The sequence below is a fragment of the Aptenodytes patagonicus genome, chromosome 11 (genome assembly GCF_965638725.1).
Source record: "Aptenodytes patagonicus chromosome 11, bAptPat1.pri.cur, whole genome shotgun sequence".
Taxonomy (NCBI): Eukaryota; Metazoa; Chordata; class Aves; order Sphenisciformes; family Spheniscidae; genus Aptenodytes; species Aptenodytes patagonicus.
Genome location: NC_134959.1, coordinates 23,508,187 through 23,532,889, shown reverse-complemented (window position 1 = coordinate 23,532,889; position 24,703 = coordinate 23,508,187). Strand labels below are relative to the sequence as shown.

The 24,703-nt window shown below is 64.4% G+C and overlaps 3 protein-coding genes across 3 annotated transcripts; 1 reads left to right on the top strand and 2 right to left on the bottom strand.

The window, feature by feature from the left end:
* Positions 1-94: 94 nt before the first annotated feature.
* On the bottom strand, positions 95-7,210 carry LOC143165768 (RNA-binding Raly-like protein). Its single transcript, XM_076349493.1, has 7 exons — positions 7,151-7,210; positions 4,971-5,049; positions 2,911-2,961; positions 2,411-2,559; positions 1,982-2,095; positions 1,536-1,702; positions 95-1,131 (listed from the first exon to the last, which is right to left on the bottom strand). Exons 1-7 carry the CDS (start codon positions 7,185-7,187, stop codon positions 1,093-1,095), a joined length of 636 nt encoding a protein of 211 aa, XP_076205608.1. The 5' UTR covers positions 7,188-7,210; the 3' UTR covers positions 95-1,092.
* A 1,662-nt stretch (positions 7,211-8,872) lies between these two features.
* On the bottom strand, positions 8,873-14,136 carry LOC143165513 (C-type lectin domain family 18 member A-like). Its single transcript, XM_076348997.1, has 12 exons — positions 14,003-14,136; positions 13,307-13,398; positions 12,248-12,472; positions 12,051-12,148; positions 11,456-11,577; positions 11,258-11,365; positions 10,534-10,626; positions 10,287-10,393; positions 10,018-10,147; positions 9,844-9,940; positions 9,653-9,744; positions 8,873-9,488 (listed from the first exon to the last, which is right to left on the bottom strand). The coding sequence occupies exons 1-12, from the start codon at positions 14,100-14,102 to the stop codon at positions 9,451-9,453; spliced, it is 1,302 nt and encodes a 433-aa protein (XP_076205112.1). The 5' UTR covers positions 14,103-14,136; the 3' UTR covers positions 8,873-9,450.
* Positions 14,137-15,983: 1,847 nt separating this feature from the next.
* LOC143165511 (fibulin-7-like) lies at positions 15,984-19,505 on the top strand. The gene is made up of 8 exons (XM_076348996.1): positions 15,984-16,052; positions 16,504-16,660; positions 16,810-16,980; positions 17,187-17,312; positions 17,481-17,603; positions 17,693-17,830; positions 17,930-18,068; positions 18,815-19,505. The coding sequence occupies exons 1-8, from the start codon at positions 15,984-15,986 to the stop codon at positions 19,173-19,175; spliced, it is 1,284 nt and encodes a 427-aa protein (XP_076205111.1). The 3' UTR covers positions 19,176-19,505.
* The last annotated feature ends 5,198 nt before the right edge of the window (positions 19,506-24,703 follow it).

The window sequence follows — 24,703 nt, the reverse complement described above, 5'->3', positions numbered from 1 at the left end:
CCCCAGAGCCTAGGGCTGTGTCAGGCAGCACACAAAATCGGGTACAGAGACTACACGTGCGCTTCAGAGGGTTAAAAACTGCATCGGAGTCGAATAACCAGAGAAAAGAAATACAAATTATTTTTCTTTCCAACACAATACACTCTTTTACCAGAGCAAATTAGAAATACAGAACAAGTTCCTACCAGCGAGAGAAGGACGACCTAGAAATGAGGGACACCGAACCTAGATGCAACGCTGAGGAGCACGGAGGGGGGGCGGGCCGTGACTTCCTCGGGCACAGGCGAGGAGCCCTGGCAAAGCTGCTCATGGGAGTCCCGCTGACGGCAAATGCGATCCGTGGCCGAGAACAAGCCCGCGGTAGATCAGCAAGGAAAACGCATTTGTGAGCAGGGGTGACTGGGAGCAATTGGGTTTGCATCACCCCGCTGCTGGCCCTGCAGCTGGCGTCGGACCTGGGCTCAGCACCACCCCTCCATCCCAAAATCCCACCGAAGGCCCTTGGAGCTGTCTCAGGGTGGTCCCTCCTTCCCATGGCATCCTGGTGGGATGCCGAGCAACTCCGCAAGCCTTCCTGGGCTGTACCCACGCCTGCTGAACCTTGCTGAACCAATTCCCCGGGGCGGGGTCTGAAGCATGGAGGCAGCGGGTGGGCTTGCGGGGCAGGGGAGGTTGGGATGTGACCTGTGCCATAGGGGTTGGGAGCCCCGGGGTGCTTTCTCTGCGCCCCACAGCATCCTACAGGTGGGGGGGATGCTTGCACGCAAGGCAGCTGGGATTTGGGATGCTCCTTTGGGATATGGTCCTTTTTTTTTGCTCCTCCCCTCCCTCCCCTGGCCACGTCTGCTCATCCCTAGGTCTGAAAACAGGAGGAAAAAAGAAAACAAGCGCACTCGAACACAAAGACTTCTCTCGCCACGGCTGGCCGGCGTCTCGCAGGGGTGGGACGCGGGGCTGCCGGCGGCAGGGGATGGCCGTGCCGAGAGCAGGCACCTCGCGTCGTGCGTGGCACTAGCTGGAAGCCTCAAAAGAAATACGAACACAAGACAGGAAGGGCTAGCCACGTGGGGAGGCCACGGCATCCCAGTCCGTCTACTGGCTCCCCTCGGGGTCCGACATGTGGTTTTTCACCTGCAAGGAGAAACGCACAGGGCGGCCGTCCTCTGATGTGCCTGGGCAGCAGGATCAAACCCAGCACCCTGTCCGGCACGGGGAACCCCGGGGTCCCGCACCCAGCTGGGGGATGCGGGTGCGGGAGCAGCAGCTTTGATAAAAGGTATTTCTACTCCGAGGGGGTTTTTTTGCAGCCTGTGCTGCTGGAGTAATGCATGCCCAGAGGTTTGCTGCAGGGTGCTTGGGGCTGTCCCGGAGGCGCAGGCGGTTGTAGCCCTGGCACACAACCGGGATGGCCCGGCGGACCCTGATGGAGCATCTCCTCTGCTCCGGGCATCCCCACCAGGACCCACGCGGGCAACAAGTGGGGATGAATTTTAGGAAAGCAGAGAGCCCAGCGCAGGATCTGGCCCTCCTCTTACCATCTCCTCCGTGTCTGTGCTCTCCTCAGCGCTGTCGATGTTGCGCAGGTCGCTGTGCCCATCAGCTCCCATCCCCTCCTTCCCCCGGGGCTCCCGTGACCCCTCTCCTGCTGGGGACGGCGACTCTGCCCCCGTCTCTACCCTCTTCTTCTCGCTTTCCTTGGACCCTGCAAGGACGGCGACAGCTGAAATTTGGGGTACCTGTGCAAACATAAGCCCCGTCCTCGCAGGGTCACCTTGCGGCAAAGGGCCGGACTCCGCCCTGCCAGCCCGGGGAAGGGGGAGGACGCGGGGAATTTGCCCAGCCGGCTCCGAATGCCCGGTTCTGTCCTGGGCACGCAGGGAGGGACCCCTTACACCCGGCTCGGGGTCCAGGCTCACGTGTGCCCACAGGCTGCCCGGCACGGGGACACAGGCGTCGGAGGGTCTATGGCCCATCCACTCACCCGTGAGACGCTCCCTCCGCTGATCCATGCGGTCCAGGCTCTCCAGCAGACTGTCCACCTGCGCCTTGATCTGGCTCAGCTCCCCCTTGATGGAATGCAGCTCTTCGGCCCGCACTGCGGGGAGAGGAGCCGTTAGGATCCCACCCTGCCCTACAGCCTGCCCGGAGCCAGGGGAACACGCCGTCCTGGGCAGCCACCTCCGGAGCATCCTCCTCTCTGGAGCATCCTCCCCACCGGGCATCCTCGGGGAACGGGGACGGGTCCAGGGGACAGCCACCAGCCCAGCGCAGTCCAGGCTGCGTCTGCTGGAGCTGGGGACTCGTAGCTACAGGGTCAGCACCGAGCAGGACCTTCGGGCACCGGCACCGCTCTAACGCACTGAGGCGCGAGGGCCGAGCCTCCTCTTCCTCCCAGCCCCACCTCACTTACACTTTGTCCGTCCTGCCGTGGAGCTGGTGCTGCTCCTCGCCCCGGGCTGGGGGCTCAGGCTGCTTTTGCCTCCTGCTCCCATGTGAGTTCGTCTGGCCTTGACCGGGATGCGGTTAATGAGCGGGGGGATCTTCTGGTACTCGTACACCCTGCAAAGGCACAAGAGCATGGCGGCGTGAGCGCGGCCCCGGAGGTGCAGCAGCAGCCCCTGCCAGCCAGGAGAGCATCTCTCGGGTTCCCTCCGCGGTGAAGGACCCCCAACCCGGGCATTGCCCAGCCCACACGCTGCCCCTGCCCCATGAACCCCATCCCCAAGGCCCCCAGCCCGGGGAAGCTGCGGCAATACGTGCTCCTCGAAGGGGGCAACGCCACCGAGCCTCTCCTGGAGGCGAGGGGACGGATGCCCAGGGACACCCTGCTTTTCGCCTTTGGCAGAGGTGCAACCGCATGCCAAACCCACGTGTGCTCAGCCCACCCCGCTCCCCGAATGCCGCGCTCACCGGTACGGGAAGTCGTCCCTGTAGAGATCGTAGTCCAGGTCGCAGTTACTGCTGCAGGAGGGGGAGAGGAGAACAAGTCACCCGCTCTGCGGGGCCATGGACGCCATGGAGCAGCCACGGCTGGGCACAGCAAGGCACCCACCCGGCGTCCATCCCCATCCCCAGGGAGCGGGAGGCATCCCGGAGAGTACCGTGCAAGCTGCCTGGGCTGCAGCACAGCCCGGGGAAGTGGCTGTGCCCTGGCAGGGCTTTGCCCTGACGCCAAGCAAGGGTGTTGAGGGGGATGGAGAGAGCCCCTGGGGCAGCATCAGCAGGGTCTGCTCTCAGGAAGCTGCATTTAGAGCTCCCTGATGTTAAATTTCATGGTCCCTGGCTCCGCGCGCACGCTGCCGGTTCACTCGGCTCCAAATTAAGAAGCGATCTGTCAACGGATCGCCTCCAATGCGGGCAGCCGACACGCTGGTAATAAATCATGCGCCGTGGACCAGGAGCGGGGAGGGAGGAGGAGGAGGAGGAGGAGGAAAGATGCTGAAGCTCATTTTGCTGCTTCAGCTCTTGCAGAGTCAGGGAGCGTAGGATTAAGCCTAACCTGAAGGGAAACAAAGCCGTGCTCAGAGCATCGCTGGGAGGGGGAGCCTTTCCCAGCCACGCTGCTGGGAATGGGGGGACCAGGACAAGGTCCCCCAGGACTCCAGATTTTGCTGCAGATGAGCCTGTTGCCACGGGACTGATGCTGGGGCTCGGGGAGAGCTAACGGGCAACCTGGGCCGTTAGCCCCCCCAGGCTTGCTCAGCCCAGAAGGCAGCTCAGAGCCCGTCACGGGGCAAAGGCACCCCCAGCCCCGCTGCCAGCCTGCCTTTGGGTGGGATTAGTCAAGAATAATCGACACGGGGCACAGCCTGCAAGCACCAGCCCTCCTGGTAAGGGCGAGCTGGCAGCCCCAGGGTGCCAGGACCCGCCTGCTCCTGTTCTTTGCACCTGGGGCTGTTTTGGGAGTTTTCGGTCTAGTCTTGCTGCCTTCCAAGTTTCCATCGCTGTGACAGGGACGGCGAGTCCTTTGCATCCCCACCTCCCACCCGTCACCTGGGGAGGAAGGTCACAACCTGCCTTGGGGAAGAGGGGAACGGGCAGCCGGAGAGGAGTCCCAACCCATGCATGGGGCACAGGGAAGGTGCCAGCTCCGATGGCTGCTGCTGCCCAGAGCCCATGCCGAAAGGGACGGGGGTGCCACAGGCCACCCCCTGCCATGGGAGCACCAGTGGCTCCATCAGACGCCTGGTCTTGGCATCCAGTGCCCAGCCAGGGACACAGCAAGGGTTTTCCCAGCTCAGCTCTTTGCTCAGAGCATCCCCCGGGAAGAGCGAGAGCAGCGGCTGCCACGCTCCAGCGGCCCAAGGGGACCAGCGGTCCCTGCCCTGCCAGCGCTGCATCCCTCCGGCGCCATGGCAACGGGCAGAGCAATTAGTTCAATCAGGGCGTTCGCAAAAAGCTCTCTAATGAGACAGACGGAGCCCGGCTCCGGTCCCCTTCCCACCACACGCCTGCCGAGCTGGGGAGCCAAAAGCACGCAGGGATGGGACCTGCTCTTCTGCTACCACCGGTGCCACCATCACCGTCATCTACTGCCATCGTCAGGACCATCACCACCCCTATGTGCCTCTGCAGGAGTGTCTGTCCCCCGAGGAACAGCATTTAAAGGCCAGAACTGCAACCAACATCGACATCTGTAACAGGCGTGGAGACCACGGGGCTCTGCTCTTCTCCCGGCGCCTTCAGATGGGAAAGGGGGATCTCCACACCCCACCGGCAACACACACCGGGCGGGACCCAGCAAGGACTCCAGCCGCCGCCGGTGCAGCCAGGCGGTGCTCCGAGAGCCCCATTGGGATGGGGCAGGGACATCGCACGGCCCCGTGTCCACCACTGTGGGCAGGCAGCTGGAATAGTCCGAGGAGTGAGCGATGGAGAGCAGGGGGAGGAAGAGGAGCCAGGCGTGGGACAGTCCCCAGCCCAAACTGGCCCCCTCTGGCACAGCCCCCGCCCCACACGCCGGCACTCACTGGTACAGGCTGCTGCCGTGCTGCCGCTTCTGGCCCAGCCTGGCCCGGCTCGGCTTGGGTTCCCTGGCCATGTCCAAATCTGAGGGGAGAGAAAGGAGGGGAATGAGCGCTGGGAAGAAAAGGGGATGCCAACACGCTACCCCACACGGATGCGTCTCCAGCACCAGCTTCTCGGGGGCTCCCGGCCGCACTCCTCTCCTGGCTGGAGGCATCCCACTCCACAGCACCCACTGGGTGAGCCTGAGGCCGGCAGCTCTCTCTAGGTTTAAGCTTTTGGAGGACAGAAGCAGCCCAGGGTTGTGCTGGGACACAGAGCTGCTCCTCCAGCAGCCTCTTCCCACGGGTGCCCCACGCACAGCATTGCCCCGTCCCCACGAGCCCGTGCCTGTCCAAGGCCGGGCAGACTCCAATTAGGGCGGTAGAAAGCACCTCTGACGATGAGGGTAATTAACCCCCAGAGACATTTCCCACCACCGCGGTGAATCTGCCTTCAGTACCACTCCTGCCGGGCAGTTTGGCCATTTTTCGGAGAGCCCCGGGCCAGCGGGACGCTGGCGAGTGCTGCCCACCACAGATGGGTGCCGGGGATGGGGGAAGCCCCGCACGCAGGTGCTTCGCACTCCCAAAGGCTGCCGAGACGCGTGCGATGCCAAGATGCGGGGCAGAGGTGCCTCTGGACGCGCGGCTTAGCGATGCCACGTCACACCTCCCTGGTGATGCTCTTCACCCCTTCTTTAGGATTTCACAGGCAACGTCCATATAAAAGCCGGCTTGAATCTATTTTCTCAGTATACGCTTAAGAGCCACTGATGCAAAGCTTTACTAACATCTCCATATATTTAATTTTGTAATTTTGGGGGGCTCCAAAACCTCTCTGGCCCCTGGGGTAGGAGCCGGTGGGTGAGATGTTGAGGTCTCCCTCTTGCACGCTCCCCCTTGGCCATGACCTGCGCGACCAGCTGTCCTATGGTGACATTGTGGATGCCACTGCATCGGGGAACCCTGAGCTGAAGCTTCCCGAGTCCTCTGGGAACACAGCAGCTCATCGGAGAGGTCTAGACCTCCCCAAAAGTGTGGACACTGGCCACGGGTCCCCTCTAGCCCCGCATCCGCCGGAGCAAGGTCCCTCCATCCCTGCGGAGGAGAGGGCTACTGAGCGAGTTCCGAGCGGAAGCAAACTGTCACTTGTTTGCTTTCCAGGCTGTCACCTTGTGTGGCGAAGTCTGCGGGCTGGCTCTGATCTCGGGGCGAGCTGAGGAAGGTGCTCCACTCACCCTGCACGCCGGGTAACGCTGGCACCCATTTTCTGTGGGTGCAGCCAGCATCCCTGGGGACGGCCGAGCTCGCTGCTCAGGGCCGGAGCCCACTGTCGACGTCCCTCTCTCCAGCCCATCACACCCGCCCGGCAGAGCCACCCACTCGCCTCCCTGCCAGCGGGACGGAGACCTCAGCGCCCCAGCCAGGGACCCCAGCCATGGCCAGGCACCCTGTCACAGGCCGCCTGCACCGAGGGGACTGTCCTGCTGGGGCAGGGGACCCGGGCCAGCAGGGCTCCATCACCCCGGGGCCATCGGCCCTGCGCCTGGGCTCCCTTCCCCGTAATGGCAGTGAGGGCGTCCCGGTACTGGGAGAACATCCCTGTCCTGGGGGTAATGGTATGGGGGGGGTAATGGTATGGGGGGCATCCCGGTACCGGGAGGACATCCCTGTCCTGGGGGGGATGGCGTGGGGGGCATCCCGGTACCGGGAGGACATCCCTGTCCTGGGGGGGGGTAATGGTACGGGGAGAACCAGGCATCCCAGTACCGGGAGGGCATTCCAGCCCTGGGGAGGGACTGGTCCGGGGGTGGGCAGCTCGGTACCGGGAGGACATGCCTGTCCGCGGGGAGGGACCGGTCCAAGGGGGCGGGAGGCATCCCGGCAGCGGGAGGCGGCCCTGCCCGGGATGGGAGGCCACGGCGGGGGGGGGGGGGGGGGAACGTACGTGCACCAGAAGGCCGGCTGCAGGGCGACACCCCCGCCCCGGGCAGGGCTGCCGGTACCGGGCGAGCACCCCGGTGCCGGAGCATCTACCGGCGGGGGTGGGGCGGGTGGGTGGAGGGGGGGTGGGGTGGGAAGAGGGCCGATCCCGGAGGGGGACCCGAGGGGGGATAGAGGGCCGGATCTGGGTCGGTACTCACATCTCCAGCCCGCGTCCCCGCTGCCGAAGAGCGTCATCCCCCCGCAGCCCCGGCGGCCCCGGCAGCCCCCGGCCCCGCAGCCCCCGCAGCCCCGCCGCTCCGGCCCGAGCGCGCCGCCACCGGGCCCTACCACCGCCGGCCGGGGAGGGGGGGGGAACCGCGGGCCGCACCACCGCAGCACGGCGGGGGGGGACCACGCCCCGCCCCGCCCGCGCCCCCTCCCCCCCCCCGGGCGCAGCCCTGCTTTATTGCAGCACCGCTGCCTGTCCCTGCCTGCACGCACTGCTGCCGGCAGCGCCGGGCCTGGGGCGCTCCCTTCCCCCAGGTTGCAGCTGTACGGACGTGGCTGCCGTGCTGGGCCATCCCCATCCCCATCCCCATCCCCATCCCCATCCTCATCCCCATCCCCATCCTCATCCCCATCCCCATCCTCATCCCCATCCCCATCTTCATCCCCATCCCCATCCCCATCCCCATCCCCATCCTCATCCCCATCCTCATCCTCATCCCCATCCCCATCCCCATCCTCATCCCCATTCCCATCCCCATCCCCATCCCCATCCCCATCCCCATCCCCATCCCCATCCTCATCCCCATTCCCATCCCCATCCCCATCCTCATCCCCATCCCCATCTTCATCCCTAGCCCCATCCCCATCCTCATCCCCATCCCCATCCCCGTCTTCATCCCCATCCCCATCCCCATCCCCATCCCCATCCCCATTCCCATCCCCATCCCCATTCCCATCCCCATCCCCATCCTCATCCTCATCCCCATCTTCATCCCCATCCCCATCCCCATCCCCATCCCCATCCCCATCCCCATCCCCATCCCCATCCTCATCCCCATCCCCATCCCCATCCTCATCCCCATTCCCATCCCCATCCCCATCCTCATCCCCATCCCCATCTTCATCCCTAGCCCCATCCCCATCCCCATCCCCATCCTCATCCCCATCCTCATCCTCATCCCCATCCCCATCTTCATCCCTAGCCCCATCCCCATCCTCATCCTCATCCCCATCCCCATCTTCATCCCTAGCCCCATCCCCATCCTCATCCCCATCCCCATCCCCCCTGGGCTCCTTCCCCCATCTCCTGCCTCCGGTCCCCTCTGACCTGTTGGACCCTGGCCGACGGCTCGGTTGCACCCCGGGTTTGCCCAGCCCACCCCAGAGCCGTGAGCCCAGCCTTGCCGGCGGCGATGCGGTTCGTGCCTTCCCTCCGCAGAGCCGGGGCCGTGGCACAAACAACCCGCGCACAACACCCTGGCTGGGGATGGTTTAATTTCCACCCCAGCCCTGCGCTGGAGTGGGCTTTTCGGAAGGGAGGAGGGCAGCCGAGGGAGGCGACTCCCTGGCTCTGTGGCGGGAAGGTCCCTGCAGGGTGCCAGCTTGGGGACAGCAGTGGCATGTCCCCTCCAGAGGCACCCGACACCCACCAGTGCTGGGGGCACAGGCTTGTGCCCAGCACGTGGGGTGCCATGGCTTGGGGCTGTCCTGGGGCTGGAAGAAGCAACCCTTGGCTAACGCCACCGCTCCAGAACATCCCCGGGGTGCTGGAGACACGAGCTCGGCCGGGAGCCAGGCTGGTCCTGGCTCCTCCAACCCCAGCACCTGCTCCAGGGATGGAGCTGGAGGTACCACCCAGCATGGGCAGGATGCGGGCCATGGCAGAGGGAGAGTCTGGTGGGTCTGGGGGAGGAAAAGGAGACAAACGGCTCTTCCCGAGGGAGAGAGGGTCTTTATTAACCACCCGGCAGATGGTGAGGGACTGAGTGATGGTGAGGAACCGGATGATGATGAAGGACCAGGTGATGGTGAGGAACCCACGGTGCCAGGCCGGGGCGTTCCCACCCAGGTCGGGGTGACGGCTCGGAGCTGAGCCCAGCCCTCACCCCGAGCCATGCTGAGGTCTGTACCCCCCAGAAGCCCCCCTTGGCCCCTCGTTGCATCGGGACCGCAGTCTGGACGCAGCCCAGCTGCCAACTTAGGAGCAGGATGCTGTTGGACCTGGCTGTTGCAGGGGCATATCCCTGCCCTGGGGGCTGTCGCAGCATGATGGCGACAGAGGAAGGTGAGGGGCAGAAGAAGACACTGTTTCGGGGATGCTGCCGTAGAGCACGTGCCCTTCTCGCCAGGTCCCAGTGCCATGGGTCCCCTCAGCCCCCCGTCCCCTGCGCGGGGGAGCTGTGGGGGGGTCCTCCTGAGCCATGGTCCGGGCTTGGCACAGCACCAGGGTCCTCCTGAGCCACAGGCTCGGCACAGCAGCCAGCGCTGGCCGGTGGCTGGGGCTGCCGGCTCAGGGGTCCCGCTGCCACAGGGAGATGTGCTCCTGGGCTGTGATGGGATGTGGAGAGTCAGTGCCTCCCCGCACCAGGGAGGACCCAGGGGTCTGGGCAGGGCTGGCAGCAGGGCACAGACCCAGCAGAGCCGGGGGGCTGGCACCCCTGGGGCTCGGCACCCCCAGGAAGGTGCGGGAGGGCTCCTGGCCGCTCACTCACCGAACTGGCAGATGTACCGGTTTCGGGTCTTGCAGCGCTGGTCGTTCCAGTTGAAGGCAGCTGACGCTTGCATCTCCACGCAGTTCCCAAACCTGTGCCCCAGCAGGAGGGTGGTGAAGCCAGCCAGCGCGGTGGCACAGCGGTGACGCCGCGCAGAGGTCGGGTGTCCTCTGGATCCAGCGGGCACTTACCCCTGGTTGTCCGGCTGCCCGAAAGCGAAACTGGTGAAGGAGGACGGCTCGCCCACGTCCCAGCGGAAGGAAGCCTTGGACGTCTTGTAGGTGAGACCTGGGGGAGCGGGAGGCAGGGTGGCACATCCACCCGCACCCCAGGCACCCCGCACCCTGCCTACCGCTGTCACTCACCGATCCAGAAGTTCCCGGTCTCGAAATCGGTGTCTGTCACCCTGTTACCGGTCTCCAAGCGGCTGAGGTAGAAAGCCAGGATGTCCTGGACCTTCTGGTTTCCGATCTGGGCCAGCATCGCCCCTTTCTCCTGCGGGGAAGGGAGCGAGTCAGCCCCAAACACGTGGCCCAGACCCACGCCAGGCAGCGGAGAGATGCACGGGAGGGCTGCGAGCACGGGTGGCATTTTTCAGCTGCAAAGGGATGCCCAGAGCACCCCGGGGGCTCACCTGGCACTTTATTTTGGCCCCGTAGTAGGTGTCGGCCTCGGGGGACACCATGAAGCAGTCGCCATCTATCCGCACGTCACAGGCGTGGAAAGGGAACCGAATCTTCGCTGGGGACACAGGCAGGTGCAGGTGGGTCCCTGTGCCGGCAGAGCCGGGCCCACCGGAGGACCCTTAGCCCCGCTCCGGGGGTCCCTGCCTGCAGATCCCTGCTGCCACCCCGAAGCAGCGCCGGTGGGCGCCGACTCACTGCCGCACTCGGCTCCGCCGTAGCCCACGTCGCAGAGGCAGGAGCACTCCTCCTTCCTGAACTTCCCGTGGAGGCACTGCCCGCTGCACCTGACTGCGGGCAAGGCGCTGCGTTAGCTGACGGGGGGCTCGGCAGCCCCTGCCCGCCCCAGCTGAGCTTGCGCTGCACACTGGGGCGCTGCACCGAGCTGCCCACACTGCGCTGGCCGTGCACACGCATGCACTGAGCTGACCTGGTGCACGCACGTGCTGCACCACTGTGTGCACACGGGCACCGAGCAGACCACGAATGCTGCACCGGCCATGCCCATGCATGCACTGCACTGACCCTGCGCCTGCATGCACTGCACCAGCCATGCACATGCATGCACTGCACTGACCCTGCACGTGCATGCAGTGCACTGTCCATGCACACGCATGTACTGCACCTACCCTGTGCGTGCCTACATTGCACTGGCCATGCACATGCATGCACTGCACCAACCCTATGCACACATGCACTGCACTGGCTGTGCACACGCATGCACTGCACCCACCTTGCGCAGGCATACATTGCACTGGCCATGCACACGCATGCACTGCACCAACCCTTTGCAGGCATGCACTGCAGTGGCCATGCACACGCACGCACTGCACCAACCCTTTGCAGGCATGCACTGCAGTGGCCATGCACATGCATCTCTAGAGGCGAGGGGAGGCCGGGGTTGTGCGGGTGACCCTCTCACCTTGGCAGTACCTGCCCGTATAGCCGGGGGGACAGGCGCACTGGCAGCTGCTCATGTCGAGGCGCCCACTGTTCCTGCAGCTCATGCGACAGGGGTTCCTGGGCACCTCTGGGCACAGCAGAGAGGCAGCGCGGGCGTCAAGGGCTGCGGCACGGCCGGGGGCCGCGGGGGAGCCGGGGGGGGATCGCGGGGACTCACCGCAGAGCCCACCGCTGTGGTCCCAGGACTTGAAGCAGCCGGAGAGGCCGGCGGTGCAGAGGGAGCACCAGGGCCCCTGCTTGTAGGGCAGGACGGGCGTCCCCGCCACCTCCCAGTTGCCCCTGTCGCCGCAGGCAGCTGGAGGCGGCTGCCCCGGCCTGGCCCCAGCTCCCTGCCCCGCCCACACAGCCAAGCCACACCCCTTTCTGGGACAAGGCCCCGCCCACACTTCCCCACCTCACCCACTTCCAGAGCACAGCCCCGCCCACCGCACCCAGCCCCACCCGCCGTCAGTGCAAGGCCACGCCCCCAGCCCCAGCCCCCACCCACCGCTGGGGCAAGGCCCCGCCCCCACCCCTCACCACGCATCCCCATAGGCCAGCCCCCACCCCCACCCGGACACACCCCTGCAGAGACCCCGCCCACACCGGGAGGAGGGCTTATCCCAGCCCCGCCCACCCCAGGGCCGTCGCATCCCAGTCCCCATTGACACCCCACCCACACTTCCCAGCCCCTCCCACTCATACCAAGACCCCGCCCCCCGCGCTCAGCCCCGCCCCTTCCCGCTCAGGCCCCGCCCCCGGCAGCCCCTTACCCCGGGGAGTAGGCGCAGGCGAAGGCCTCGCTGGGGCCATGGCCGCCGGCGCAGAGGTGCCGGCCGCAGCCCAGCCGCCCCGCCGTGGCCCACACCAGCTGCGAGAGAGCTTGTGTCACCCTGGTCCCCGGGCCTCCGGACCCCCTTGGGCCCCCCATGCCCCCCCCCCCCCAACCACCCGTGCCCCCCATGCCCACCTGGGTGTAATGGCGGCAGGTGGCATTGCTGGCGCAGCGCCCCGTCCCGTAGTCGTAGCGTCGGCCCTCGGCGAACCAGCGCTCCAGCACGGCCCCGAAGCCCCCGGCGCCTGCCGGCAGCAGGGCCTCGCTCCAGCCCAGCTGTGGGGCCGGCGGCGGAGCGGGGCCCTCCAGGCAGCTGGCCGCCCGCGCCCCCGCCAGCCGCCCCAGCTCCTCGCTCCACTCCTGCGGGGGTGCGGCCGGCACCGTGAGCCACCGAGGATCCCCGGGGACAGCCCCGGTGGGGTGGGGATGCTGGGGACAGCGGGGAACCGCCCAGGGAGTGTTTGGGGACCAGCAGGGGATGACTGGGGGACATCAGAGGGTCGACGTGGGGGATGCTGCAAGGGACCGCAGGGGACCAGCCCTGCCCGTGGTGTGTGCAGGTGTGCGGTGATAGGGGGACATCGAGGGCCATCACAGGACATGGGGGACACCCCAGGGGACCAGCCCAGCCCTTGGTGTGTGCAGGTGTCGGGTGATTGGGGGACACGAGGAGGTCATCATGGGACATGGGGGACCCCACAAGGGACCACAAGGGACCAGCCTTGTCCTTGGTGTGCAGAGGTGTGGGATGATCAGGGGACATTGAGGGGCATCGCAGGACACGGGGGACAACCCAGGGGACCAGCCCAGCTCTTGGTGTGTGCAGGTGTGGGGTGATCGGGGGACATGAGGGGGCCATCATGGGACTTGGAGGACCCCACAGTGGATCCCAGGGGACCAGCCTTGTCCTTGGTGTGCAGAGGTGTGGGGTGATCAGGGGACACCGAGGGCCATCATGGGGCATGGAGGACCCCATGGGGGTCCCCAAGGGACCAGCCCTGCCCTTGGTGTACGCTGGGTCTGGCAGCGCCGGTGGCACGTCCTTCCCCGGGGGCCCCACGCCAGCCAGCTCTTCTGCTTCGTTAGCTTGTTAACGAGCCACTGTGTGGCACCCATGGGCTGTCCCCCTCCCTGGGCATGGGGTGGGAGGTGGATGGGCCATGTAAGGTGGGGGGACCCGGGGGGGGTGCTCACCAGCTTCTGCATGTTGGCAGCGGGGGGCTGCACTTTGCTCCTCAGCTTGTTGTGCAGGGAGAGCACCAGGAAGGTCTCTTTCATGCTGAGAGCTGGGGGGGGGGACAGTAGGGGCTGGGGCTGGGGCCAAGGGGGCCGTGGGGTGCGGGTACCTTTCCCGTATCCCCGGCTGCGGCCGGACCCTGCGGGGGGCCGTGGGAGCGGCCGTTGGCTCTCACGGCCCCCCGAAGGGTCCGGCCGCAGCCGGGGATACGGGGAAGGCACCCGGGTCTCCATGGAGACTCGAGGGGAGAGAAGAAAGCGCTTTTGGGCTGGGAGCACAAAAGGGGCAGGGGCCGGCGGGGGGGTCCAGCCCGCTGAGCCCCCGTCTCGCACGGGTGGGCTGAGACCGCCAGGAATGTACCCGTTCCCCCCCCCCCCTCTGTCCTGCCAGCACCCAGACCCCACCGGGCTGTACCCATCGCTAGCCCCCCATCACCAGCCCCATGCCCCCCCATCCCATCCCCATCCCCCATCACCCACCAAGACCCCCCCCCCCATTGCCATCCCTGGGTGCCCATCACCCACCCAGCCCCCTGCCCGCCTGGCCTGGCCCCAGGGGACAGTGCTCAGGGTGCACCCCCCCCCCCCAAACCAGCTGCCCCTAGCACTGCTGCCGGCAGCAGGGCCCCCCCCGCCAGCCCCTCTCCCGATTACCTCCCGGAGCCAGCGCAGACAACTTCTCCAGAGCATCCGACCCCGTCTCACCCACCCTCCATGCCAGGAGGTTGCAAACCAGCAGCGCCAAGAGCTTCATGCAGGTGCCTGGGGTGGGGGGGGGACCAGACCCCCACGGCTCCGGAGGGAAGATTCGGGAGAGGGCAAGCCGCCCGGCAGCAGCCCCGGCGTCGGGGCAAGCTCGGCCGCGCGCTGCTGCGCGCTTGTGCGTGCTTGTGTGTGTGTCTGGTTGCAGGATTTGATCCTATTCAGGACTCCAGACAGGCACCGCTGGTCAGCTCGAACAAAAGCTTGACGGGTGAGTAATAGCTCTGTCAAAACAGTTGCTCGCTGGCGCGAACACGGCAGACAACTCCCGGGGCCCCGGGCTGCAGCCCCGCCGGGATGCCCCGCAGTGGGGTCGGCCCCGCGGTGGGGTCGGCCCCCCGTGCTCTGCCCCAGCTGCGCCCCAGAACCGGGGTCGGGATGGGAAGGCAAGGCAGGAGCGAGGGTGCCAAGCGGCACCCGCTTTGGGGCACTGGGAGATTGGATGCCAAGGGGCTGGGGGCAGCTAAGGGGGCCCCCGCTGCCAGCTTTCCTCCTGTCCCATGAATTAAACATGCTGGGGAGGTAACACACACCGCCATGGGCGCGAAGCCAAATACCCGCTCCGGCGAGCTGGGCAGCGTGGTTACGGGTGGGAGGATGTGAGGGCCGGGGGGCCGGTGGTGGGAGAGATGCCGGGCTCGGGGGGGGGGGGGGGGGCATGTCTCAGTAGGCGCTTGGAGTCGGGCAGGGGTCCCAGAGCCCACATTGCTCGGGGGGGCTCAGTAGCACCCCGCTGGCTCTGCCCCAGTGCAGGGCTCCCAGCACCCATGCGGGGGGGGCTGGGGGTGCTCCCCTGGCACAAGGCAGATGTGTGGGCTTCAGACATCCCTGCTCAGGGGTGGCTGGGGGACAGGCACGTGCTGCCATGCCCCTTCCTCTGGGCTGTCACGGGCAGGAGGGACCGGGAGCATCCCACCCGACAGCTATCGGGGCTGAGCTGGATGTCAGCAGAAATCCAGCTCTGAATGCCTTTGGTTCCCTCGCCCTGAGCCTAACCCTAACCCTGGACTGAACCCCGGCCCTAATGCTAATGCCAACCCCAACCCTCATCCAAACCCTCCTGTTCATATGGACCTGAACCCTTGGCACCGGTCCTAATACTAACCTTAACCCTAAGCCTAACACAAAACCTGACCTTAGCCCTAACCGTGAGTCTAATGCTAACCCCAACCCTAACCCCAACCCTAACCCTAATGCTAACCTCAACCCTGACCCTAACGCTGACCCTAACATTAACCCTGACCCTAATGTTAATGCCGACCCTAATGCCAACGTGCACCCCAACTCTAGGCTGCAGCAGAGCCCTTGGGTCCCCCTCTAAGCTCCAGCCGTGTCTGAGCTCACCCCAGCAAAGCCGTGCCGAGGCCGGTGAGTCCGTGGCTCTGCCGGGCTGCCCTCCTCAGCAGCCCCCAGCCCCACCGGAGAGCCGGAACCCGGCACCGACCCCAAAGCCATCCCTTCTCCCAGGAGACTTTCCCACGCTTAGCAAACGCATGGGATTAGCCTCATCCTGCACCCCCGCATGCCGGGGAGCCCCGGAGCCGTGGCTGGCCCTGGGGGGAGCCCGGCACCGCCAGTACTGCAGCAAGTGCCGTGACAGCCACCGCCTGGCCCCGGCATCTGCTGGCCCTGTGACATGAAAGGCCCCAAAGCCTCTGATGTGCGGAGAGGGAAGGGAGAGGCTCGCGCCGGTGCCAAGGGGAAACTTTCCTACGGCTCGGCCTCGGCCAGGGGAAAAACCAACAAACATATGGGCACGCGCCGTGGATAAATCCCGGTGAGCGCAGGAGCGCGGCTGCGAGTGAGCAGGGCAGAACCAGACCGCCGGCATCTCGTCCCTGTAGCCTGCGCAGCCGGAGCCAGCCCCGGCGTGATGCTCCTCGTCCTGCTGCCAGCCTGGCTGGCCTTGGGCATCCTGCAGCTGCCCCTCGGCAGCAGCCAGGTAAGGACCCTCATGCTCCCCCCCCAGCCCCCTTGCAGACCCCCCACTGGGGGCTTCTCAGCACCCACCTCTCACACCCCAGCACCCCGTCATCGTCCCGGGGTGGAGGGTACGGCACGGCCACGGTGCCTGCGGGGCTGCCCAGGGCCAGGGGGGACGGTCGTGGGGCTTTTCCCCTGCAGCAGCGAGATGATGCTAAACCCACCCGTGGCATCCGAGCTGCTCCTCAGCGTCCAAGTGCCGGGGCAGAACCAAACGGAGGGGCTGAGGCTGGAACAGATACGGAGGCAGGGGCAGACCCCGCACTGGGATGGGGAGGAAGGGGCTCTGCCCAGGGCAGGGCATCCAAACCAACCCCAAAGATGCTGCCTGCTTGGGAGGGTCCCCCCGGGCTGCGGCAGGGTGGCGGGGGAGCCCGGTGGGTGACGGGGATGTCCTTGTGTCCCCCCAGGAGTGCCTGAGCCAGCAGCAGGCGCTCAGCGCGGTGCGGCAGATGCAGAAGCTGCTGGCGGCACAGGAGGCTGCCCACCTGCGGGGCACACGCGGTCTCCGGCAGCAGCTCTCTGTCCTCCAGAGCCGCCTCCAGAGACAGGCCACCAAACGCAACGGTAACCCCGGCCGGGTCACCGCCGTGGGGGTGACATCCCCACGGGGCCAGCTCGGACCCACGGGGCAAGGGACCCCCAGCTCCTCGCCTGGGCTGGCGTCGGCTCCAGCCTGGCGATGTCCGTCCTCACCCGTGTCTGTCTGTCTGCAGAGACCTGTCCGCAGCCGGCGGTGCCCCTGAATGGACGGATGCTGGGCCGGAGTGTGCGGGTGGGCCATGACGTTCACTTCGTCTGCCACGCCGGCTTCCGGCTGGTGGGCTCGGAGACACGCGCCTGCCGGCACGACCGCACATGGAGCGGCACCCAGCCCTTCTGCAGAAGTGAAGTGGAGCGGGGTCGGGGCGCTGTGGGCTCAGCCCTGCCTGGGGGCTCCTCTGTCGCCCCGAGCCGTGGTGTCCCATCGCTCTGCTCCCCTGGCGGCAGGGAGAGCAGCCCAGAGGCTGCAGCAATGGGCACCGAGGCTGGGCAGCAGGATGGGGCGAGGATGCGCTTCTCCAGCTGGTGTTCATGAGCTCCTTCTCCCTAGGTATTGACGACTGCTCCAGCAACCCGTGTGCCAACAGTGGGACCTGCGTGGATGGCAACCAGAGCTACACGTGCCTCTGCCCCCGGGGCTGGTCAGGCCCCAGCTGCCAGAGCCCCATCTATGCCTGTAGGTGCCAAGGTTTGGGCTGCGGAGGATGGGGATGCTCATGGGGACAGCACGTGGCCACGCTGCACCCGTCTCCCCCTTCCCTGGCAGCCCCCCTGCCGGGACCTCAGCCCCCACCCATCTCCCTGTGCCCCCCACCCCAGCAGTGACACTCGCTCCCCCCCGCAGACTGGGTGACGCTGAGCAACGCCTCCTTCAGCCGCCAGCCCCGCTGTGCCGAGGGCCGCCTGGGCTCCCGGCGCTGCAGCTGTGACGCCGGCTTCCAGATGCGAGCCGGCGGCGTGTGCCACGGTAAAAGGGGGGTGAGGATGGCGGAGGGGGGGGAAATTGAGGCTCGGCATTGACGGGAGCCCCAGCCATGCCCCGCTCTGTCCCCCCAGACGTGGACGAGTGCCAGCTCTTCCAGTCCAGCCCCCAGACCCGGCTTTGCCTCCACGACTGCGTCAACCTCCCCGGTTCCTACCGCTGCCTCTGCCCCCCCGGCTACCTGCTCCATGCCGACCGCAACGTCTGCGAGGGTAAGAGCAGCGGGTGCAGGGCAGGGAGCATCCCATGGGACCAGGGGTGCAGCGGAGAGCAGCGGGGACAGCCCCGCTCACCCCTTGTCACCGCCGCAGATGTGAACGAGTGCGCCGGGAAGCAGCACAACTGCACCCAGGGCGATCTCTGCATCAACACCTTCGGGGGCCACCGCTGCGTGCGCCCCAAGTGCCCCCCGCCGCGCCACAACACCAGCTACGTCAAGACCTCTGCCTTGTGAGTACTGCGCGTAGCTCGGGCTGCGTCATGCTCTCCCCCCTGGGTGATGGGTCCTACGGTGCCCTGGGGACCATGTCGTTTCACTCATGGGCAGCAGGGAGAGTGCCAGCCAGCGCTGGTAGCAAATTGCCACGTGGGGTGCCCGAGTGTGCTCGGCACACTCCCCGATGGTCTTGGGATGCCAGTGGCTGAGGGTGTGGGTGGGAGTACCCCAATACATGGTGGCTTAATCCAGGATCCCGGCCCCCCAGAGCCCCAGCCTGGGGAGAACGACGCCGTTCCCTTTCTGCTGCACATCCACGCGGTGCCGTCGGCTGCCATCCAGCAGGCAAAACCCCCCTGGTCCCGCTCTTGAGACTAAACCGCTTTGTGGCCGAGCACAAGCCACCCAAGTGGAGGAGCATCCCTGCTCCGGACAAGTTCCTCTGCGGGAGGCACATCTGAGCCTGGCTCCATCCCTGGCCTCCAGCCGGGACTGTGGTACCCCTGGTCCCAGCCTCGGAGCGTGACCCAGAGCTGCGTCCCTGCAAGGCATGGCGTTTGCCTGGCAGAGGCAGGGATGGGAGGGAGATCCGATGCTGGGCACACTCGATGTGGCTGTCTTGGGTTGCTCTGCCGCAGGACCGGCCGTGGGGCTGGAGATGTTGCCTGCGGTGCGGGCTAGGCTTGTTTGCAAGGATGCGGGCAGCTCCCTGAGAGCCAAACCACGGCACTGAGCGGTGGTACCCCTTCTCTCTTGGCAGCCAGTGCGAGAGGAACCCCTGCCCCATGGAGAGCCGAGCCTGCCGCCTGGCCGCCACCTCCATCTCCTTCCACTACCTGCCGCTCCAGTCCAACCGCACTGTGCCCCGCGTCCTCTTCAAGATGTCCACCACCCGCTTTGTGGGCGACAGCCTGCGCTTCGCCATCATGAGCGGCCGGGGCCAGGGCGTCTTCACCGTGCGGCGCTCCGACCGGCAGACGGGAGAGCTGGTGCTCACCAGCCCCGTGGCAGGGCCAGCCACGCTGGAGGTGGAGCTGGAGATGAGCGAGTTCTCCCGCAAGGTCCTCCTGGGCAAGCACATCTTCAAGGTCACAGCCTTTGTGTCGCCATACGAGTTTTGATCCCATTTGGAGGCGGGCGTGGGGCCAAGCCAGGGTCTCTCCTGAGGAGTGATGGAGCAGGTTCAGCTCAGTGGTCCCAGTTCTTGTCCCGTTGGAGACATCTCTCTCCTGTAATGCTTGCTCATGGCTGGTAGGGCAAAGCCACCGCAGCAGAAATGGTGCCCGTCGCAAAGGCTGCAAGGAAAACCCTGCGAGCAATGGAGGGACCAGCCTGGGGGTGCCTGCTTCTGCCAGCCCCCCTCCTCTCTACCCGCACGGCATGCGGAGGGGCATGGCAGAGCGAGCTGACGGCACGTGGTGTGCAGGTCCGGCTCCTTGTATCTTGTAACCTCTAATAAAAGGAAAGTGGCTGTAGGAAGGGTGTCCTCCTTGCTCTATGCCTGCTGCGTGGGAGCAGCCCCGTGCTCCTGGGGCAAGGCTCCTGGGGAGAGCTGGGGGCTGTGGTCACAGCAGGGTCCCCTTGCAGAGCTCGGGGTGCCAGTAGAGCTGTCAGGCCCACCCAGGACCCGTGTCCGTGTCCCTCCCAGCACCACTGTTCCCGGGGGCCACGCTGAAGACCCCCCCAGTGCAGGACTGGGAGATGGGCTGAACATGCTGCCCTGCATGTCCTGCAGAGCCAAGGCTTGTCCCCAGCCCCTTTGGCAGGTGCCAGGAAAGCGCAGCGGGGCTCCCTGGCACCAGGTGAGCAGGGGACGGCGAGCGGGGGCCGTGCATCCTTGCGGCCGGGAGACTTCCCTCTGCAACAGCTCTGACAGGAGCCGACCGCACGGGCGGTCAAAGCTGCAGCTCCGCAGCTCGCCGAGCGCTCCAGCTGTTCCCCTGCTCCCGACTCGAGGAGGGTGGGCAGCGAGGACAAAAGAGGTGCAGCCCCCCCCTGCTCCTTGGGCACCCCCTGCCACCGCCGGCACGGCCAGACCCCTGTGCAGGGAGAGCCGCCAGCAGCTGGAGGTTGAAAAGGTGACCGAGGGCCTTTGGGGACAGCAAGGGGAGGACATGCCGCCCTCGGGACACCCTTCCCTCCGCACACAGAAGCCTTCTTAGGTGAGCGGCCGGCCGGCCCGTGCCAGTGCCCCTCGCACAAAGCAGCCGCTGTGCACAGACCGCAGGCGGCTCATAAAGACCTCCTTATGCACCCGCGGCCGGCACTGCCACCAGCTCTGCTCGCCAGCTCCCGGGGCTCGGCACGGCTGCTTTGCCGGAGGAGGGGGAAAAGCCTCCCCAGGGGCAGCAGAGCCGCGGGCTGGGCTGGCCTTGCTGCGTCACGAAAATCCGCAGCTGGCCCGTGCCGACCGAGGAGAGAGGCTGGGATGCAAAGGAGAGAACTACAAGGGTAAATATTTATTGCTGCACGTGAGGTGTCCCAGCCAAACTGGGTGCCCCCAAATGTGGTTTTTGCACAGGTTTCTTATGCCCTTCAAACCTTCAGGTACAACATGATTGACTAATCACTAACGCCCACGTTACTGATTACTAATCACAGTAAAACTTTGCAACGCAACAATATTTTTCCAGCATTCTTGCTGCTTGTCTATTGATCCAGATGTCCCTGGAGTCAGTCTCGCTGGAGTTACTGATCTATGACGCCAGACGACGCTGGGAGGGTTTCAAAGCCGTGCCAGAGGGGCTGGGATGCCGGCATTACCTTGGTTGCCCAGGGGCATCCTTCATCCTTCATGGACAACTCTAAGCTTCCACGCAGCGAAGTCCTCATTTCCAGGGCCGGGCTGTCCTTTAGTTTGTTTTACTTAAGCACGAACAATACCAAAGTCTCCCGTAAAATTCCACTACCTCGTTACATCGCAGTGTATAATCCGAACTAATGTAAGTAATGATAATATATAATATATATATAATATAATATAATCTGAACTAATGTATGTAAGTGAGGCCGCACCTCGAATACTGTGTTCAGTTTTGGGCCCCTCACTCCAAGAAGGACGTCGAGGTGCTGGAGCGTGTCCAGAGAAGGGCAACGAGGCTGGTGAGGGGTCTGGAGAACAAGTCTGATGAGGAGCGGCTGAGGGAACTGGGGTTGTTTAGCCTGGAGAAAAGGAGGCTGAGGGGAGACCTCATCGCTCTCTACAACTCCCTGAAAGGAGGTTGTAGCGAGGTGGGGGTCGGTCTCTTCTCCGAAGTAACAAGCGATAGGACGAGAGGAAATGGCCTCAAGTTGTGCCAGGGGAGGTTTAGATTGGACGTGAGGAAAAATGTCTTTACTGAAAGAGTGGTGAAACATTGGAAGAGGCTGCCCAGGGAAGTGGTGGAGTCCCCATCCCTGGAGGTATTTAAAAGACACATAGATGAGGCACTTAGGGACATGGTTTAGTGGGCATGGTGGTGTTGGGTTGACGGTTGGACTCGATGATCTTAGAGGTCTTTTCCAACCTCAATGATTCTATGATTCTATGATTCTAAGTATTAACAAAGTTAATACACTTTCATACTATAAAGACTGGTTGATGTAATAGTTAGGGAAGGGAGTTTTCCTAACAGCTCCCGGGGAGTGGGACGGCTGGCTCCTGCTCACAACCAGCCTCCCGTCCTCCCATCGCCCGCTTCCAGAGCCTCCCCAGCCCCGGCCACCTGGAAAATCGTGGGTGTTTTCATAAAAACACAGCCAGCCTTACCAGCAACACCTCACAGCTGGCTTTGGGGGGGGGGGGGGGGGCGAAGGGAAACACAGGCACCCTCTGCTCCCCCCCCCCCCAGGGAGACCTTTTGGTCCCGACTTTTCTGGCCTTCCCCATTCCCGGGAGGATTCGCCACCTCCCTTAGCGATGAAAGGCCGGGACGGAAGGATGGCGCAGGGCTTTCCAATCCAAATTACCCGGCGCCACCCAGGCTTCAAGCCCTTCGCTTGGAAAACCCCTTGCCCGCACCTCCAGCGATGCCACGCAGGGGACGGGTGCTTGAAGGGCTGGCGCTGCGGGGAGAAGGGCCTGTCCTCAGGGGAGGGGGGGAGAAAAAAGCCTCCCCTCAGAAGGCTGGGGGGTGCAGGGGCTGGGCCCGCGGGTCCCGGGTGTGGGGTCCTCGCTGGGCCCGCGGGTCCCGGGTGTGGAGCCCTCGCTGGACCCGCGGGCCTCGGGTGTGGGGCCCTCGCTGGGCCCGCAGGCCCCGGTCCCCCGGGGCCTGCGGGCCCAGCGAGGACCCCACACCCGGGCTCCTGTGGAACGAAGCCTCCCTCTTCCCCGGCTTCCTCCCCGGAGCGGCCGGATCGCGCCCGGCGTTTTTTGTCGCCTGCCTCCCGCCGTAGGCCCGTCCGTTGCCATGGCGACGGGCCCAGCGGCCTGAGCCCGCCGAGGCGCCGGGAGCTGCCGCGCCGGCCTCAGCTGGGGGAGAGGGGGGGGGGCCCCCTCTACCCGCCTGGGCATGAGGCGGGTACGGGGCCGCTCTCAACCGCCTCCGCGGGGAGAAGGTGAGGAAAGGGCGGTGGCGGAGCCGCGGGAGGGGTCTACCCGGCCCTCCCCAGAGCGGCCGTCCGGGACCCCGCTCGCCCGGCCCGGCCCGGCCCGGCCCGGTCCGGTCCCCGGTGCCTGCCCGTACGTCCCCGGGAGGTGCCGGTGCCCCGGCGCGGCTGGTTGCATGCTCCCTCCCGCTGCCCAGCGCTTGGCTGTCCGGTGGCTGAACATCCGAAGGGGTGAACCTGATAAGTCCCGGCTGACTTATAACTACTATAGTTAACAACCAGCGTCAACTCGGTTACCTCTCCTCTGTCTACAGTGACCGAGTAAGCCCTGACGGTGACTTCGTGCCCTGTTTTTTATATTCAGTGTTTTCTGTAGCTGGGTAGAAAGGAGTGCCGGGCATACCCACAGCGCAGGGCACCCCACCGGGAAGGGGAGATGCTGTATCCTCCAGTCTCTTCACATACAGCTTTGTTTTTCGTCGCTATCGGTGGGTAATCAGTGCACCAGCTACAAGAGAAGCCATCGAGTTGTAAGGGAAAGGCAAGAGGAACTTCGCTTCTGACACGGGGCAGACGAAGCGTTACGCGCGGCTTGCTTCCTTCTTGGGAGTCTGTTACCAGACAGACGCTGGCTGTGGGATGACTGCAGCCTTGGGGGTGGTTCGGCCAGGAGGCAGCTTACCCTGGCTTTGCTCGCAGTTCACCACGTAAAAAATTCGGTCGAATTGTACCAAAGCTTTTGACGTTACGTAACATCATGTTAAAACCACCTGGTGTTATAAAACAGCAAAATCTTGCAGCAAAACAGGGATTCCGGGGTCTGGGTGGGCCTGGCTCCCCCGGCCAGGGTCTGACTGGGAGAAAGGAGAAACCTGGGAATTTCTTCAAATAATCGGAGCGGTTTTTGTAACAGGTAGCTCAAAGTGATGCGCAAGCAAGTTTTCAACAACCTAATGAGGAAAGTATCACGATTAGTAACTATTCTCATCATTGATGAGCCAGTTGCCGTGCAGCAATTTAAACTGTGAATGCAGGCAGATACTGCTAATTTCTTCAAAGACTGAAGTTAGGAATTTTTTTTTTCCAGCCTGCTTGTTGGTAAGACTGTGCTGATGAGCATAAATTACCTTCTTTTTTATTCTTACCCACTACTTCTCTACCAGTTGACCCCAAAAGACATTTCCAGCCCTTTGCCTGGGACTGATGCAGGACCGTTGGTGTACCAAGATCTGAATCGTTCCGCTCGCTCTTTCAGCACGTCGGCATGCTTGCTGTCTTCCAGCCCTTCGGCATTTTTCTGGTACTGGAACCATTATCAAAAATACCGCAAGTGAGCTAGAGACCGCCTCCTTTTCTTTCAGCACGCTCGTGTGCAAGTTAGTCAGACTAATTGAAATCGCTTATCCCTCTTAGATGTTAATTTAACATCCTCTTTAGTTACTAAGGAACAGTGAGCGTGGTGCAGAGGTACCTCAGGTCAGCTCAGGTCCAGCAGAGCTTCTTAGTGCTGGTTTTGCAATGCCACCCCTGACCTGCTGCCTGTATTGTACTCCCTAGCATCTGTTGCACCCGAGTTTTCCGTGAAGCAGAGCAGCCCACCTCTCTGTTGTTAAAAGCTCATCCTGGCTCCGTGGCATGCGAAAAGCAACAACTAATAATCCAACGCAAACTGAAAAAAGGAGAAATCGCTTCTGAGCTCCTAACCGTTGTGCAAACAGGAATCAGAAACATCAGGAACTTTCCAGGTTATGGTTCGTAACTCATCTTTGCAGTTAAATCTTGCTTTCTCCTGCCAGGAGTCCAGACATTGTAGGACAGCTGAATAATCAAGCTGCTTCCTGCACGGATGTCCTGCATACGTAACTTTCTGCTCTGTTCTTCTAGTGACAGTCTGCTTTATACTTGTGTTGTGGAGTGACTCCTGCTTCTTTTCCCCTTTTTGTCATTAAATTGTCAGTTCACTTTTTCAGTTTCTAGTGCTTTCCACTTCCTTTGTTGCTGACCAAGGAGTCTCTGTTTTCTTGGACGCTGTGCGGTGCTAAATTGCGGTTCCAGACCACGTGCTCCAGTGGGGCCACCCGCTCTCACTACGCTTCTCTGCACTAGCTGGAAGGAAAACATG

Coding starts and splice junctions, on each gene's coding strand:
- LOC143165768 (XM_076349493.1), bottom strand. CDS start 7,187: ATGACGCTCTTCGGCAGCGGGGACGCGGGCTGGAGAT. Junction 1,703..1,981: donor GCGGAGGGAGCGTCTCACGG/GTGAGTGGATGG, acceptor CCGTCCTTGCAG/GGTCCAAGGAAAGCGAGAAG. Junction 1,132..1,535: donor GCACAGACACGGAGGAGATG/GTAAGAGGAGGG, acceptor TTCTCCTTGCAG/GTGAAAAACCACATGTCGGA.
- LOC143165513 (XM_076348997.1), bottom strand. CDS start 14,102: ATGAAGCTCTTGGCGCTGCTGGTTTGCAACCTCCTGGCATGGAGGGTG. Junction 13,399..14,002: donor GTCTGCGCTGGCTCCGGGAG/GTAATCGGGAGA, acceptor CCCCCCCCCCAG/CTCTCAGCATGAAAGAGACC. Junction 10,394..10,533: donor CGGCGGAGCCGAGTGCGGCA/GTGAGTCGGCGC, acceptor CTGTGTCCCCAG/CGAAGATTCGGTTCCCTTTC.
- LOC143165511 (XM_076348996.1), top strand. CDS start 15,984: ATGCTCCTCGTCCTGCTGCCAGCCTGGCTGGCCTTGGGCATCCTGCAG. Junction 16,981..17,186: donor CACCCAGCCCTTCTGCAGAA/GTGAAGTGGAGC, acceptor CCTTCTCCCTAG/GTATTGACGACTGCTCCAGC. Junction 17,604..17,692: donor AGCCGGCGGCGTGTGCCACG/GTAAAAGGGGGG, acceptor CTGTCCCCCCAG/ACGTGGACGAGTGCCAGCTC.